We start from the raw sequence: 17452 nt of genomic DNA, 5'->3' as shown, positions 1-17452 counted from the left end.
AAATTGTGGATGCAGAGGGCAATCTACATACAACTCTGCTGAGGAGGCCAGAGGAGACTTCCTGGGAAAATGGGCCAGGCACGCTGTATCTGCGACAGGCAAGAAAGCCCTTGGCGTGCTTCAGAGAAGGAAATAAAGGAACTCGCAGTTCTGACCTCCGGGTACATCACCTTTGAAGTTCACGGTGCTGCAGAAAAGGCCTGATGTGTCATAAATACTGAGGGATGAAGCTTGTGGATAAATCCAATAACTGTACATTAAGGAATGTAGAAATGGGGGGGGCAGGACTGTATCATGGAGCAGTGAATGAGTTTAAAGCAAGGATTTTATTTAATTTTTTCCTGGAAAAATTTATTTCTTTTCATTTTCACGTGTACAAGTGTTTTGCCTGAATGTATGTCTGTGGCCACATGCAGGCCTAGTATCCTCAGAGGTCAGTATAGGCCATCTGATCCCCCAGGACTGGAGTTACAATGTGAGCTCCCATGTGGGTGCTGGGACTCGAACCCAGGTCTTGTGAAAGAGCAGACTGTTTTTAACTGCTGGGCCTGGGTGATCTAAGAGAGGAAAACGTCTAATGATGGATGCTCTTTCCGGAAGGGTAGGGGGTTGGGGTCAGGAGGGAATAGGAGGCTGAGAGGGCAGAAGTATGAAGGTGGCTGGGCAGTGACTGCATGAGGCATGGCCTCAGAGGCTGGTCTCCCCTGTGGTGAGGCCTGGCTGACCCCTGCCCTGCCCTGATTTGGACCTCTCAACATTTGCCCAGGGAGAGGCACTTCTTGGGAGGCCTCCTCCTCTTCTTGGTCCCCCACAGAAACTCAGGGAGTAGACAAGTGTCTGTGTAGGAGGTGGATGTGTTTTGAGAAGAAGCTGTAATGCTTCCCCTCTCCAGGGACAGGGCAACGCATCTGTTGTATAAGCCAGAGACCTGCAGATACCAGGAGGGACCCCGGGCACAGGGTTCATCGTGGCTGCCCACATAAATGTCCATCTGCACGTTGGGCATTTGTTGAAGTCCGTCTCTGCCACAGAGGCAATTTGAACCTCTTTTCCTTCTCTTCAGCTGCTAGCAGTGCCGTTTGTGATTCTATTTTGGCATTGAGCACATTCGTTTTAAAAGATTTATATATTTTATGTTTGAGTACAGTGTTGTTGTCTTCAAACACACCAGAAGAGGGCATCAGATCCCATTACAGATGGTTGTGAGCCATCATGTGGTTGCTGGGATTTGAACTCAGGACCTCTGGAAGAGCAGTCAGTGCTCTTAACCACTGAGCCATCTCTCCAGCCAGAGCATATTCTTTTTTTGTTTGGTTTTATTTTTGTTATTTTGAGACAGGGTTTCTTTGTTTAACAGCAGTCTCTGAGGGGCAAAGGGAGTTTCTGCCCTTCCTCCTCTCAGGCATGACAACTGCTTCCAGGAGCCGCCGCATGCACTTCCCATCTCCTGCTCCACTTCACAGAAGAGCTGGGCCCTATGCAGTATGGCGCGGAAACCCCTTTGGATTTCCAAATGACGTCACTTACGTCTAGGTCTGTAACGGCGTTGTGGGTGGGGTAAGAAGAGACCGAGTACACGGGGAATGAGCACAAACAGCATTCCCTAAAGCAGAAGTGTCCACAACTCTTATTGTTTGGTTCTTATCTGTTTGCTTTTCAGCTCCAAGAAGATGATTATTACCGTAGGCAGAGTTTCTCAAGGTTTTATACGTATTACTGGTTTTAAGGGTTGACCCTCGGAAGAGTTCATGGAGGTGCAGTCTGGGAAAATGCCACTTCAGGTCACAAAGCAGGCTGCCTATATCACTTGGTGACATTTTGCCTCCCAAGCTAATGGTGGATTTAACTCTACTCAGGAAGGGTTGTGGATGCAGGAAACATCGGCACTGGGCTTGGTGGCACGTGGGTGGAGGCATTCTTAAGGATTCCTTCCCGTGGGAGCCTTCTCTATAGTCACCAGTTGGGATAAGTTCTCCACTCGGGTCTCCCACCACCCCAGACGTCTTCTCCCCCTGAAGCTAGTGTTTCTCGGTCTGACCTTTAAGCCTTTTCCGGGAAGGAGCTGGGTCTTGTTCAGTTTTGCATTTCCAGTTCCTATAGGCAGATTTCCAGATCTAGACACCAACAGTGAAAGCGTCTCTCTGCCCAGCCTCAAACATGTGGGGCTCCTAACGAAGGGGGTGGCTGTAAGCGCGCACAGGCGGGCGCCACACAGGCAGATGAGAAAGCCTGGTATGTTCCAAAGCAGGGAGGAAGTAGAGGTTTACTCGGGACAGGGTGAAGGTGGAGGAGAGGGACAAGCAACCCAGAGGGTATTGGGGAGCCCTCTCTTGGAGAGGAGGTGGGGTCCCTCCTCCTTCCAGGATATTATCAGAAAATCGCATCCTTAGTGCTACTCTCGACCCCACAAAACACCCCAACATGGGCACTGCCCTCAATGTCTGTACCTGTGTAGTTCGGCGGGCACACGCATGCGTAGTTGTTGATCCCGTCCACACAGGTGGCGCTGTTTTCACAGTCGTTATCCTCACAGTCATCTGGGTTGATCTCACACCGCTGTCCCTCAAAGCCCAGGGGGCAGGAGCAGCTTTAGGGGCGCATGCGTAGAAAGGACGGGGTTCCGGGGTCAGGGAACAGGGAGGGTCGTAGAGGTAGGCAGAAAGGTGTGGGGGAGGGGGGCAGAAAACACAGTTTGTCAGGTCTCTCTTGTGGCTGGAGGTCTGAAACATACTGGGCACTGAAACCTTGGGGACCCAAGGAGGAAGACATACAAGGCTATTTTGTCTAGCTACTCTTGGCCAGGCAATGTTCTCTATCTTGCCTGTTGCTTTGCACCAGCAAGGCCTCTACACCTCCCTCAAACCTGGAAGTGGTTTTCTGGAAATGGCTTAAATCCCTGCAAGTGTATTCGAACAACCCCCTTCAATCAACTCCTCTGTGGAGTACACAGAGAAGGCCAGAAAAGCAGCCTCCTCCCTCCCCCAGTAATGTTTCATTCTAAGGCAGACTTTCTATGCTGCGGGGTAAACAGGGTGTCTCTGTCAAGGTCATGGCTCTGTAACCAGGCATCTCTGGAGTGCATTCTGCTCTGGTACTTTCTAGATGTCTGACTTTGGGTAGTCATGAGATTTAATGAAAGCAGAAAACAAGTGGAGGGCACACAGCAATGAAAAATCACTCTCGATACTTAGTTCTAGAATCATCCCCCCCCCACACACACATACACACCATAACCGTCTCCCCTACTGCCCATTCCTGTCACATCTTGCTCCCTCAGCTTCTGAGGAGGTGAAGTGAGAGGATCTCTCTCCTGCCAAGACTGTGGACCCTTTGTGAGCTTATCTCAAAGGACATCCACCAGCAGGTGCATTTCTTTCTTTTGCCTCCGCTCTGGTACATCTGTTTGAGATTACCTCTCCCTACACCAGCCCTGCCAAACCTTGCTCACAGGAGTGGCCATGCAAGGTTAAAAGAACAGACGAGGCCCGGGTAGCACCAGGCAGCACTGAAGCAGCCAGAGGCTAGGACATGCTGAGGGGTGGGAGGGAGCTAGTGTCTGATGACCTGCTTCTATGAAGCTCTCTCTTTCAGGGCTGAGGTTCAGGTCAGAGAGTTATGGCCGTCCGCGAAAGTGCACCAGCTGTAGACCTGAAGTCCAGACCTCTACTTGGCGACAGCTCTGATTTTGCAAATGGATTAAAAAGCAAACTAAGCTAAGAGAAAGCCAACTTCATGGGCCCAGAATACTACTTTACCTGTTTCCTTACAACCTGGAGACCGTATCACATTTTCTACAAAAGTCCAAGGACTTCTGAGGGTTGAGCTCATGAAGAGCGGACCCAGGCATCGTGATAAGGGTCAATTTTTTTAAATAGCCACACAGGGGCAGATACTAAAAGGCCTTAAACAATGGCATTAATTGTTTTTGTTTTTTTTTTTTTAAAAGATTTATTTTATATATGTGAGTACACTGTAGCTGTCTTCAGACACACCAGAAGAGGGCATCAGATCTCATTACAGATGGTTGTGAGCCACCATGTGGTTGCTGGGAATTGAACTCAGGACCTCTGTAACAGCAGTCAGTGCTCTTAACCGCTGAGCCATCTCTCCAGCCCCCTGCATTAATTGTTATAGTTTCCCCCTCCTCCAGTAATGTTTCATTCTAAGGATCCAATTCTGGGGTCTTGGGATTGCCTGGCAGGGGCGACAGACACGGTGGCTGGTCAACAGAGTAGATGTTGCTAATGTCTGGAGAGAGGGTGGGGAGGACGTCAAAGTCTCCTCTGTCCTTATCAGGTACCTCCAAGGGGTTCTCAAGACGAAGCTTTTCAAACGGTGGATTGTGACCCTATATGGGATTCCCGTAACTGAATGTAGGGATTGGGAAGATTCTGGCAACAGTCAAAGGTCTCCGAGCGAACACAGTCCGACATTTAATTAAAAATCAAATGCATAATGGATCCCAGGTGTTTCTGGCAGTGCTTGCGGGTGCCATATCACATGACTTCTCCGCAGCTTTGGTTCTGAACATACACGTACACTTTGCCCTGTGCATGGTGTCACTGTACTGCCCGAAACACCTCTACGCAGACTGGAGCCTTCTGTATGTTATGAATTTGCAGTATTTTTACTGCACTGCTAAGGGAAGCATAATGGTTTGAATACAGAACTGTGAATATTGATGGAGTTTCTAAACTAAAACAGTAAAGACTTTTTAATATTTTCCCCACCATCGCTCCTCATCAGGTTGGTATAATCTTTGGATTGCCCTGTGTTAGAACGTTTAAGTTTTTTTTTTAAAATCGCTGTTTGACACTTTGGTCGTAGGACGTAAAGAAATCAAGCTAGAACTGACCGAAAAGAACTGAGTCTCTATTGACTGGATTTCAGGATGCCAGAAGGTTCTATGCAGGACACCGAGGGAAGAAAGTATCCTTAACGAGTTTGCCCTGTGGTGGGTGTTTCATGCTACAATCCCCATCTTCCAGGAGGATGTATCACAGGTGCACTAGTGACGTGACTGTTACGCGTGTAACCAATTTCTGATTGGATCTGATGAATACCTCATGGGAGGGAATGCCAGCCAAACACTGCCCACCTAAGCCATAACCCATGGCTCAGGAGGTCCTAGGTTCGAGGCTAGAACTTACTACTATTGTCTTGCTAAAGGGACAGGTTGTCATATGGCTCTAAATAGTTATGTCTCTACCTGTAGATTAGAGCTACTATCAAAGGTGGCTGGTCAAGTGTGGAGCATAAGTGATAACTGAATATTCAGCCCCACATGTGACATTTAAATCAACTCTTGCAAGGCTCATCAAGAAACATCAGGGAAGGGGACGTGGACAGAATATAAGAGCCGGAGGATGGTAATGAGTACTGTTAAAACACTGTCTGGAAGGACGTAGCTGCTCTACTCATGAACGCACAGCAGTTATGGTTGCCAATACAAGACCTGCACAGGATCAGGCCAGTCAACATTCCAGCATGGGCAGGAGAGGATACATTTCTAGTTGAGGAGCTGTGTGCAGCTGCTGGCTGCTGAGGGGGGAGGGTGATTCTGCTTCTGGGCGATGGCTGTTGGTAGGCTGCCTGTGCTCTGGTGGATAGTCCCACGCCCATGCACATGCTTGAAGTACTAATTGAACCCAATGGGTCATTAAATAAAAAGGACATGATGTTGGAAGGCAGATGTCTTGGTAGAAATCTGGGCAGAGTGGGAGGGGTTACTTGGTTTGGATATGAGCAAGATACATTGTATACATGTGTGAAACTGTCAAGGAGTAAATAATACCCCGAAGAACGTGCTATTGGAGCTGCTAGCTGGAGAGAGTCATAAAAAGTTGGTACATGGATTTTGGCTTGTGTTTAGGATAGAATTTCCAACAGTCTCTGAAATGGTCCTAAACATACTTCTGTCATTTTTGAACCACGTCTTTATGCAAAGCGCTGGTCTAACAACTGGTGATTTAAAAATAAAAGTATCTATCGATTCTAAAAAAAAAAACATTGAAAGTGCTTTGTGTCTGACAATATGATCTATTTAGCCAACATTTAATTACTCTCATTAGTATATAAACTTGTCTTTAATAAATAGTACCAATAATATATAATATATACACACACCTAAGAATTGTTTTAAAATAAACTTAGGATTCTTGTTACAGCCTACATATAAAAGACTATGACTTTTTCATATACTTTAAATTGTTAAAAAATAATTTATGTGATTGGGTGTTTTACCTGTATGTATGTGTGTATATTTAAATATCTATGTGGATCGTGTGCATGCAGTACCCATGGATACCTGAAGGTGTCAGGTCCCTGGAACTGGAGTTATGGACAGCTGTGAGCTACCATAGAATGATGGGAATTAAGTGTATGCTCTCTGGAAGAGTAGCCAGCATGCTTAACCACTGAGCCATCTCTCTGGCCTGACATTTTGTTATACATTTTCATAGCCTGGGTTGACTAAAAATATTCCAGACAAAAAGGGGTCATGAGTGGAAATAATTTGAGAACCCGGAGCAGGGCGACACCAGGAGCAGTGAGTTAGCAGGGAGGCTTTGCTCAGACTTTAAGGTCTCATCTTCCTTTTTATGTTCTCCTGAATGATTAGCCCTGTGGCTTCTTATGTGTATGTGCATGCATGTGTGTGTATGTATTCTATGTATGTATGTATACATGTATGTGTGTATGTATGTATATATGTATGTATCTATGCATGCATGTGTATATATGTATGTATGCATGTATGTATGTATGTACCTATTTATCATGTATCTAATTCATTTATTGGTTTGTCTGTTTTACAGTTTTTTGCAGAAATGCTCTGTGGCCCAGCTACATCTTCAGCCTTGGCCGCTGCTCATTTGGTCAGCAGGCAAATGCAGCAAGATACAGTAGCACCCGAGTGAAGAAGGCAGGTGATGCTTCTGGAATTCTGACACTTTAGAGGTGATGTGCACTGGGCTGTGGACCCAAAAAGGGTAGGCTGAAGGACTCCCCCTCTGGGCCTCAAATGTGACCTTTGGAAGTGGAGTTGATGCGGCTACGATGGTGCACTGAAGTCATGTGAGGGCAGATCCCTGATTCAACATGGCGTCCTCATAAGACCTTTCAGCCTTCCTAATGCCGTGACCCTTTAACACACTCCCCCAGGTGGTAGTGACCCTCAACCATAGAATTCATAACTGTACTTTCATACTACTTCATAACTGTAATTTTGTTACTGTTATGAACTGAAATATAAACATCCAATATGCAGGGTATCTGATAAGTGACCTCTGCGAAAGGGTCAGTTGACACCAACGGGGTCGTGACCCCCCCCCCCCAGGCTGAGAACCACTGTTGTTAGGCCAGTGATGGGGAGATAAGACATGGCCCTGCTGTTCTGTGATGATGCAGCATGGAGCTAGAATGTGAGCCTGGGATTGCCCAAGACTTCCAGTAAAGCCCTCCCACTGGGTCCTGCACACACTTGGGGGTTGGCGTCAGTCCTCCAGAACCATAGAGAGGATATTTCCAGTCTAGGGAGGCTGGGTGGTTGTGGAGCCATAGGAACTGACTCAGGATTGAAGGGGACGCTTTTTCCCCCTAAGTCCCCTACTGTATCTCTGCTTGCTGTAGAGTCGAGCTACAGCAGAAGGTGGTTCTTCCCGGGAGCACACACAGACATGTCACCCCCTACAGATTTCATAGTTAAGGTTTCCAGTTCACACGAAAACCATCCAAGACAGAGGGTGAAGCAGGACCCTGACACACAGTCACCGTCAGGGAAGCTCTGCTTCCCGTCTCAGGCCTGAGTTGAGCAGAACACATTTTCAGCCTTGGGAGTACAGTTCCTGGCTGGCTGTTCTCGACGAACGGGAGAAGCCGGTGGCTTGGCTGACTCCAGCCTGGAACAGGGACAGGGCCTGCAGTCCTCTTTTTAGGAGCCCTGGTTGGTTGGAGCTGGCTCGGTAGGGGAATGCATGGGCCAGCTGGGTTCTCCGGAGTGTTCGTCTCCAGACCACACAGCAGCCCCTCGCTGGAGGGCTTTTGACAAGTTAATTACATGCGGTTTGAGCTTTGACATCGCCCAGAGCCTGTCTGGCACCAGGGTCTCATCTTTATTGTGAGGGGCTCTTGCCCACCCGATGTGGAAGCCAGCCCCCTTCCAGCGATCCCGCTTCTGCTGGGGTTGCAGCTGGGGAAACTGCACCCCTGAATGCTGCTGGGAGACAGATGGACCAGGGGTATCTTACCGCTTCGTAAGAAAGGACTAGAGGTATGATAAAGAAGAGCCAGGATATGTGGCCATTAGCCACATGTGGTCTCGGTTTCCTCTCTGCTCAATGCAGATAGGACCTCCCCTCCCCCAATACCGGCGTGAGGAGGTTTAGGAGAGATGGTGTAAGAGTTGCTCCCACCTGGCATGCAGTAGCCACTGTTATTATTTGGGACACAGAAAGCAGTGGTGGGATCGCCAGGTGGGTGGGTCTCTTAGCCAACATCCCATCCTCTCACTCTAGACAGCATCCGCTGCCTCCCATGGAGACCTAGCTCCGAGAGAGTGGAGGCTGGCCTTTGGATTCCAATCCCTGTACCAATACTTTGTGACTCTGGGGACAGAGTTTATCTTTGATGCCCCCGTTCCCTCTGTATTGGGCAGGGATAATACTCCCCGCACTGACATCATTCCCATAAGGAGTCTGACCCAGAAGCTCTCTAAGAAGAGGGAAGATCAGGGCTGAGCTCTTACCTGAACCCATCTCTGTGGCTCTCACTGAGGTGACAGGTGCCTCCGTGCTGACAGGGGTTCTGGACGCAGGTGTTGATGGGCACGGTGCAGTCCTTGCCCTGAGGATCAGATGAGGGAGAAGCGTCTGTTAAGTGAGGCTTTTGGTGGCTGCAGTGACCCAGGAGACCCCAGGGACTTCCCAGTATCCTCTGGGATGAAGTGGAGATGGATGGATGAAGTACAAGACAAAGGGAGTCATTGCCTGGTCACTCACTCCTCACGAGAAGGGGAGGTCGTGTTGAGAGGGCAGAGTTCAGGCTCCTTCATGACCAGTTCCCTTCACAGGCTTCTCTGTCCTAAGCTGCAGGGCATGGGTATGGGCTGGGAGTCCAGGTGAGTTTTCGGTTCCCGCTCCCCCTCTTCTTGGCAGATAACGGGCACAAGCCTTTACCCTCTGACAGAGTTGCTATGAGAATTACACGGGAGGTTTCACAGAAGGAAGCATTGTGCGTTATATAACACACTTGGCACACAGTAGGCATTCTGTAAAAGCTAGCAGACAGTCTTGCCATTTCTGTTACTGAGGTTTAAATATCGTCCATGCCACGAGCAGGGAGAGCTAAGGTATAGCCCGTAGACCTGCGTTCTATAAAGGGACATTTTCCCCCACCCCTCACTTCCTCCTCGGCTGGTTGGTTTGTAGTACAGCTTTGGTGTCTGCATTTGTTCTGAAGTTCCAAAGGAGAGTCCAAGGCCAGGGCAGACTAAGAACTGCAACAGTTTGGAGTGAGGAGTAGGGTTCCATTGGACCAGGGTCCTCTTCAGGGCAGGTATGAGCTGAGAAGGAGCCAGTGAATGGCAGGTGGGGATGATTACGCCAGGGAGAAGGAACAAGGACAAAGGTTCTGAGTGGGTGACCCCAAAGCTCAGACTGTAGACACTAACCCTAACTTCCCAGGGAGCCTCTCGCCCCCATGGCTCCTGTTTCTCTCTTGGGACACAGACCCTATAACTTGGGACACGGGTCCTGTACTCTCTTGGAACATGCAAGCCATAGGACTTTAGTAGCACCAGGCCTGGGGCGGTATCTGCTGTATAGAATTTTGAGCCATGGGTTCAGTGACTTGAGTGCATGCCAGGCCAGAGTGATCATGGGAGCCTTCCCACTGCCACCACCACCTGCTCACCATCTGTCTGAGAAGAGCCTGTCCCGACTTCTGTTGCTGCCAGTGTCTATGACTGGGACAGTGTCTATGCATGGGACTGGGGGGTTCCTGGCTGTGTGCTTACTGCCAGTTGAGCCTGAGGCATTAGGCCAAGAGAGCCTCCACTGTGGGCCCAGATGTATCCTCCTACTCTCTTGCCTGCTGGAGCCTCGGGCCCCTCTCCAGGAGCTGGAAGGCAGAGTCCCTGCCTGTCTGGCTCTTTATGTGAGTCCATGCCCTGCACAGAGGTTTCTGAGAGGGGAGAGTGAGAGGAAATGTGTGCTTTGAGGAGCTATCTGGCTTTCCCCCCCCAAGCCACAGTGACTCAGGGCCCGCTTTCTGAAAGTCACCGTCTGGAATGGAAAGGGTAATAGGAATTCTCACTCACGGTATTGAGCACGTTTTCCACCCCAGGCTTCAAGCTAAGCGTTTCATATTCATGATCACATATAATGTTCCCAAGAACACTGTGAGATTGGTACAATCGTCATCACGCCCCCTTTAAACAGATAGGGAAGGCAGACTTGGAAAAGGAGGAAAGAGGCCTGAGACTTCACAGCAGTCAGGGAAACAGGCGGCCAACGGATGAGCCCAGACAGCTGAGCACAAATTCGGCACCAGGCACCTATGCTGGACCATTTGGTTCCTCTAAAAACCTGGGCTCTGGAGGGGAGTGGATTGGCGCTGAGTCTAGGCAGGCTGCTACATGCCGTAAGGAAACGACTGGTTCTCGTTGACTTTGTTTTTATGTTCCGTGAAGTGGGAGTGAGGTGGAGTATGCTTAATCTAGGAATCCAAAGTACAGCAACACAACTGGGTGCTGACAGATCACCAGAAGTGGAAAATTCTACCCCAAGTGGAAAATTCTACCCTCAACTTCAGGTCATGATCAAAATGAGGGTATAGTAAAATTACCTAAAATGACAGGCTATGTGTAATATAGGAAACAGGCTAATTTCATTATTAGATTTAGGTTCTATTTTCTGGATATCTTTGTGTGTATGTGTGTGTGTGTGTGTGTACGTGTGTATGTGTACGTGTGTGTTTATGTGTGTACGTGTGTGTACATGTGTATGTGTACGTGTGTGTGTATGTGTGTGTACATGTGTGTGTGTGTACGTGTGTGTGTGTGTGTACATGTGTATGTGTCAAAGTGTGTTGTGTGTGTGTGTCACACACACTTGTGTGTGTGTGTGTGTGTGTGTACGTGTGTGTGTGGTATGTGAGTGTACACGTGTGTGTACATGTGTGTTTATGTGTGTACGTGTGTGTACATGTGTGTGTACGTGTGTATGTGTACATGTGTGTGTATATGTGTGTGTATGTGTGTGTGTGTGTGTGTGTGTGTACAGTATATGCTGCAGTGTGAATGTGGAGATTAGTGGATAACTTTGTGGAGTTAATCCTTTTCTTCCTCCTTTACAATGTTTGGCCCCATGTGTTTGAATGCTTGGCTCACAGGAGTGGCACTCTTAGGAGGTGTGACCTTATTGAAATAGGTGCAGCCTTGTTGGAGGAAGTGTGTCACTGTGTAGGTGGACTTTGAGGCTTCTGATACTCAGGTTCTGTCCAGTGAGGAAGATACTCTCTTCCTAGTTGCCTGCAGAGGACAGTTTCCTCCTGACTACCTTTGGATCTAGATGTAGAAATCTTGGCTCCTCAAGCACCATGCCTGCCTGGGTGCTCCCATGCTTCCCGCCATGATGATAATGGACTGAACCTCTGAAACGGTAAGCCAGCCCTAAACAAATGCTGTCCTTTGTAAAAGCTGCCTTGGTCATAATGTCTCTTAGTAGCAATGGGTTCTAGATATCCAACTCATGTCACTAGGCTTGAGCAGTAAGTGCCCACTGAGCTAACTCAATGGACCGTCTCTTACTGGGACCTGAGTCTTGACCATTTGTCTAGGCTGGCTGGTCAACAAGCTCTCCTCATACGCCTGCCTCCAATGCCCAGTTCTGAGATGATAAGTTAGCATCATGATGCTTGGCTTTTTCATGGGTTCTGAGACCCACACCTCAGGTCCCCCAGCCCCAAGATATTTTAGTATGCATATGTCTAAGATCCAGAGACACCTGAAATCCGAGAGGCTTCTGGTCTTGAGCATTTCATATAAGGATGCTCAATCTCCATCTGCCCTGAGGGGGATGAACTACCCTTGTAAATCACATTGCCTGCAAGATACCTCCCAGGTGATGCAGCCCTGTAAGGAAGCAGCAGTGATGACCATGACTGGCCTAAGGCAGGGCTGAGTATGCTAGAAAGCTCAGGGATGCATGCATGGGGGATGGTGGTACTACAGAGATAATTATGAAAACAGAGTAAGAGAACCTCAGAAAGGACACAGTGGGACCGCCCCCTCCAACCCTGCCTATAATCTGGTCTGTCTACTCTGATGGTCTCGCAGAGTACCGCTTCCTTGGTCTGGGCAGACTCTCCACCCCACACCCACGTGGTGTGGTACGTAGGATCTCTTTTAGACCTTTAGGCAGAGCACAGAAATCTAGGAGGCATTTCCACTGCTTGAGAATGTAGTAATTGGGACTGGAGATGAAGATCTCTGTCACTTACGCGTCCTTGAAAAGCAGTCGCCATTCCCAATGTGTGCCTAATTAGCCCAACTCAATTATCTTCTGCTGTATTTTGTTCAAATCTACGGGAACTGGGATGTTCCTTGGTCCTCTTTCCTCTGTTCTCTGTCCTACCCCATGTCCCCTCTCTGACAGAATCTGTGCTTTGAGCAGCTCCCTCATTGGAATCTCTGTGTCAGATGAGGCAGGGGAACCACTCAGGAACCTTGTAACTCAAAGTGTGGCCCTTGGACTAGTAGCCCTGAAAGCCCTTGGGAGCTTGTTAAATGTATACCGTCTCAGGCCTGTCCCCAGCTCTCACAAATCAGAACCTACATCGTAATAAGATTCCTAGGCGCAGGCAGGCTCGGGAAGTATTACTCAGAGCCACCGAACATGTGTGCATGAAGCCCAGTGGCAGGGAAAGAAGCAGACATATTTTACTTTCCTAAATCCCAGAATAGTGGCAAGATTGTTAGCCACGTGGCATATTTACTGAGCCTGGCACTGAGGTAGGTGAAGTGCACGTGACGTGTTTTTAGCCTTGTTACAGCTCGGCTAGAGAGCGAGAGAGAGAGAGAGAGTTTCCTCTTACAGGTGGAAGGGTGAGCAGTAGGGAGAGTCCGTCACTAGGGAAGACCAGGATTTCTGTCTTTAGCTTCTGTGCTTTGTGAGTGGTGGAGTGTGGGTAAGCACTTGTATTTACAAATCTCAGTTGACCTTTCAAGTGAGGAGAAGGATGAGGATAATGTCTTGGGGATGACTAAGTGCGCTGTGTGAGATAATACACTCCAATTACTTCATTCAGGCCTCGCATAAGACCAACAGCAATGGCTATGCACCCTTAGAAATCTCCGGTTTCCCAAGGCAGCGTAGCAACATGTATGAAAATCCTTGACACTTGTGAACCGAGTCCCAAAAGAAAGCAGCAGTACCATAGGCTAATCTCTCGCTCCATTTATGAGGGGCAGGGCAGCTTGCAAGAGGGAAGGCAAAGGTGGGACTGTGTCAGCTTATCAAGTGCTTCCCATACAGTGGGTCCTTTCCTAGGCATACTGCACACGTGACTGGTTGTACATCTATTCCTTCCAACCTGTGGGATGCGTCCTGGCGTCCGGATGAGAAGCCTGAGGCGAAGTCACTGGTCATTGACCTACACCTCGCACATGGCAAGGCTGCAGTCCGCACATGGCTTCTCTGTAATTCCAGAGCCTGGGACTCCTTCCCCTCCACTGAACGCATACGCACAGGGCTCAGTGGATTCGTGCCTGAATTATCTCACTCTCCGTCTCTGTGCTTGGACTCTAGGCTACATTTAAGGCTTTGGGGACAGATGGTTTTAAAAGGAATCCTTGGGCTTTCTTGTTCCAGGCCGATAGGTGGCACTCTGACACCGTCTGCTAGCAGCCAGACAGTAGCTGAGAAAGCCACCAGGTAGCTGTTCCCTAGAAACTGCACTCTGAAGCCTGTTCTAGGCACAGTCCGGTGAGGATGGATGAGGATGCTGTGTTCCTGTCACTCAGCCTGTGTAGATGGTGCACAAGATGGGCTACGGGATACCCTGGACTCTTGGCTTGTCCAGTGCATCCAGACCCTACGGAAGAGCATTGAGTCGCACCAGTGAGGCACTGAAAGAGGGGTCAGCTATTCAGGAACCTCTTCAGGGTAAAGGACGTTGGCCTTGGGACTGTATGGGCTTGAGTTTTAATCCCAAATCTATGGAAGCTCGGTTTGCATGCTTATAAAATATTCCTTGTTCATAGGTTTGCTGGGAGAACGAGTGAACCTGACGCCAAGCAGAGAGCATGACACGTAGTCTACACATATTAGTAGGGGCACAATCTAACTTCTGGACCGTGCTGGGGGAAAAGATTGTCTTGGAAGTAGCCTGGGTTTCTGGTACAATGGATGGGAGAACTGGTAGTCTCCACCTTTTTGTTGAGTTTGCCAACTATGTGGGTGGCCTCGGAAGCCCCAGACCATTGGGTCTTTGAGTCCCTAATCCCTGTATTCTCTGAAAAAGCAGTCAGGATACTGGGTTCAAGGGATGCCTTTTCTCAGAGGGCATTCTTTTTTAATTACCTGGGTTGCAATCTCTGTGTGACTCACAGCAAAACAAAACAACCCACACAGGTAGCATTTCCTTCTCATCTCAGAGTATCCCAGCCAAGATGGCATGGGCCCTGTCTGGTGGGCAGCCTTAGACAATTTGGAGGAGACTAGAGATGTGGTTGGCAAATGTCCCTTGGCGGGGGTGGGTCACAGTGAATTGTAGCATCATCCAGGCTACTCTACAGAGCTTCAGCTGCATGGGGCCTCTCCCTGCAGCCAGGACAAAAGAAGAACCTGGACGTGAGTGGTGGGCAGGGCCTCCTGCCTTACCTTGTAGCTGTAAGGGCAGGTACAGCGGTACTGCTCCACCGGATCCTGGCTGCAAGTGCCGTTGTTCTTGCATGGGCTAGAGAGGCAGGCGTTGCACTTGGCCACGATGTTAATGTCCACTGGCCCTGAGTAACAAAACCAGAGAGTGGGTGGCAGCCCCCTGAGTAGGCTAACTCCCGTCCCTTCCCCTCTGCTCTGGTTCCTTCCCATCTCTAGGCCCAGAGGGCCTCTGGCTCTCTTGAGGGTGTACATCCATCTGGAGAGAGTCCCATTAATTCAATGACTGTCCAGTGAGTAAGAATCACAGCGGGACATTATACAGAAGCACTTCTGCAGTCAAATCAATTACTGTAATTAGCCTGATCCGATTTGGGTGCTAATCTGCAAACAATGCACCATAATTAGAACCCTCCTGCGTATCTTCTATTCCAGGAAGTTCTCAGCACAGCCTCTGTTTCGACCTTCTCCTTCTTTGCCCCTGCCAAGCCATTTTCCCATAGAACAGCCAAGGACGGATGCCAAGGCATACATGGAGAGTTCTTCATGACCTTAGTGGTGATGGTGTCACACAGAAAGATGCTGATGGGAGCTCTTTGCCTTTGTCACCCAGGGAAGTTTTAACTGTGTCTTGTGTTTCGTTTGGTATGGGCTGGAAGGAGGTCATGGTCCCCATAAATCTTTGCATAAGGGGACTATGCCTACGGCTGTAGACAGTGTTGAGCATGAGTCATGGATCGATCTATCTATCTATCTATCTATCTATCTATCTATCTATCTATCTATCTATCTATCTATCTATGCTCTGTTTAATATCATAACTTTTAACTATCCTTGAGCTAACAGTCCTCAATTTGGAGATGAGTCAAGAGTCACTCTGAGTGACCATTTGTAGGCAGATGAACAGAATGGCCCCAGAGAGCTCTGAAATAAATAAGTCCAACTTGGGCTCACAGCAGAATGAGAGTAACCACCTGCACATGCTTGCCTCTGACTGAGGGCTTCCTGGGGCACAGAGATGTCTCTTGACACACAAGGACAAGTCAGAACCAGCCTAAATCCCACGCCTAGAGTGGTAACTCAAACAGAGATCGTCGGACCCAGAACCAATGTTATTTTTCAAGAACTGGGGACCCATCCCGACTTTACACATTAGGCAGTTCTACCCAGTTACAAGAACTGCCCCTGAGTAGTGATTTTTAAAGCTCTGCAGGTGACTCCTGTCAAGATTGAGCACCACTATTCCAGGGCTATTCGAGTCCCTCTAGTATCAGATCAGATGTCTCAGAAACAGGAAGTAGGAAGTTAAAATTAGCTTTAAATCAATGGAATGTTTTCTGCTTTCAGCAGCCACACGGGACACTGTGCAGTTTTAAAGGGGAAATAAAAACCGAACATTGAGATGCTCAGAGATGAGAAAAGGGCATTAACAGACGAACGCTCAATGCAGATGCAAGATAGGTTCTGAAATTAAATTCAAAATTAAGGGCAGATAAAATAGATACTCTTGACTATAGAGTAAGACAAAGGAACCTGGTTCTTTAAGAAAAGGATGCTCAGGGGGGCACTAATGGGAGCCCACGTCCATTATCACCCACTTTGGAAATCGAGTCTGCAAACTGAAGACAACGTATTTCCAGCCCATCATTTTGAGTCTCTGACTCTTATCTAAGGATACAATGTTAAACAGAGAAACACCTTCATGCATTCCCCATGAGAGGAAAAATGGAAACACTGTGAAGATTTTTCAACCAAGAAATAGTTGAGTAGGCTGTGGTAGAACACAGTAGCACTGTGAGGGTCAGAAGCCCATGTTCTAGAGTTAGGAAGAGTCTGGGTCCTATTGCTGTGTACTTATGAATTAGTTTGGGATACAGATGCAGCTCAGTGGGAGATGCTTGTCAAGACGAGCAAGGCTCTGGGTTTGACCCTCCACATCACCAACTGGGGAGAGTTCATTCCACCTCTTTAAGGCTTAGCTGCTCTAAATATTTACCGTGAGGGTGTTATAGATATCTACCCATAAAAATGTTGGAGAGTTAATCTGACCCAGAAAAAAAATTAAATAATATGTTAATATGTTAAATAAAACAATGAATAAAAACTTGTCTAAGTTAGACCCTGCCATGTGAAAACTCAGGAGTGGATCATTATAATGAGTTAATGAAAGTCACATGTACTAGGACAAGATGGCTCAGTGGGTGAAGGCACTTGCCACAAAGCCTGAGGACCTGAGTTCAGTCCCTGGGGTCCACATGGTGAAAGGACATAAGCAGTTCTCACAATTGGGTCTTCTGACCCCCATGTGTACACTGTACTGGGTATGTGTTTGCATGTGTAACACACACACACACACACACACACACATACACACACACAACACACACATACAACACCCAACACATACATACACACACACACACACACACCACATATATATACAACACACACACACACCACCCAACACATACATACACAACACACACACAACACACAACACATACACCATACATACACAACACACACCACACCCACCATACACACACAACACACACCCAACACACACCCAACACACA

The 17452-nt window shown here is 48.2% G+C and overlaps 1 protein-coding gene across 1 annotated transcript in view; it reads right to left on the bottom strand.

Annotated features, from left to right (window-relative positions):
• The window catches only part of Slit3 (slit guidance ligand 3), a 588206-nt gene that overhangs the window by 27071 nt on the left and 543683 nt on the right, over nucleotides 1-17452 (bottom strand). The window contains exons 26-28 of the mRNA XM_032913200.1: nucleotides 14880-15004; nucleotides 8744-8841; nucleotides 2448-2587 (exon numbers count right to left, since the gene is read on the bottom strand). Of these exons, the coding sequence (XP_032769091.1) occupies nucleotides 2448-2587; nucleotides 8744-8841; nucleotides 14880-15004 (363 nt within the window). The remainder of the gene's footprint in view (nucleotides 1-2447; nucleotides 2588-8743; nucleotides 8842-14879; nucleotides 15005-17452) is intronic.

Source organism: Rattus rattus, chromosome 9 (assembly GCF_011064425.1).
Source record: "Rattus rattus isolate New Zealand chromosome 9, Rrattus_CSIRO_v1, whole genome shotgun sequence".
NCBI lineage: Eukaryota > Metazoa > Chordata > Mammalia > Rodentia > Muridae > Rattus > Rattus rattus.
This window is presented reverse-complemented; position numbering and strand designations above follow the sequence as displayed.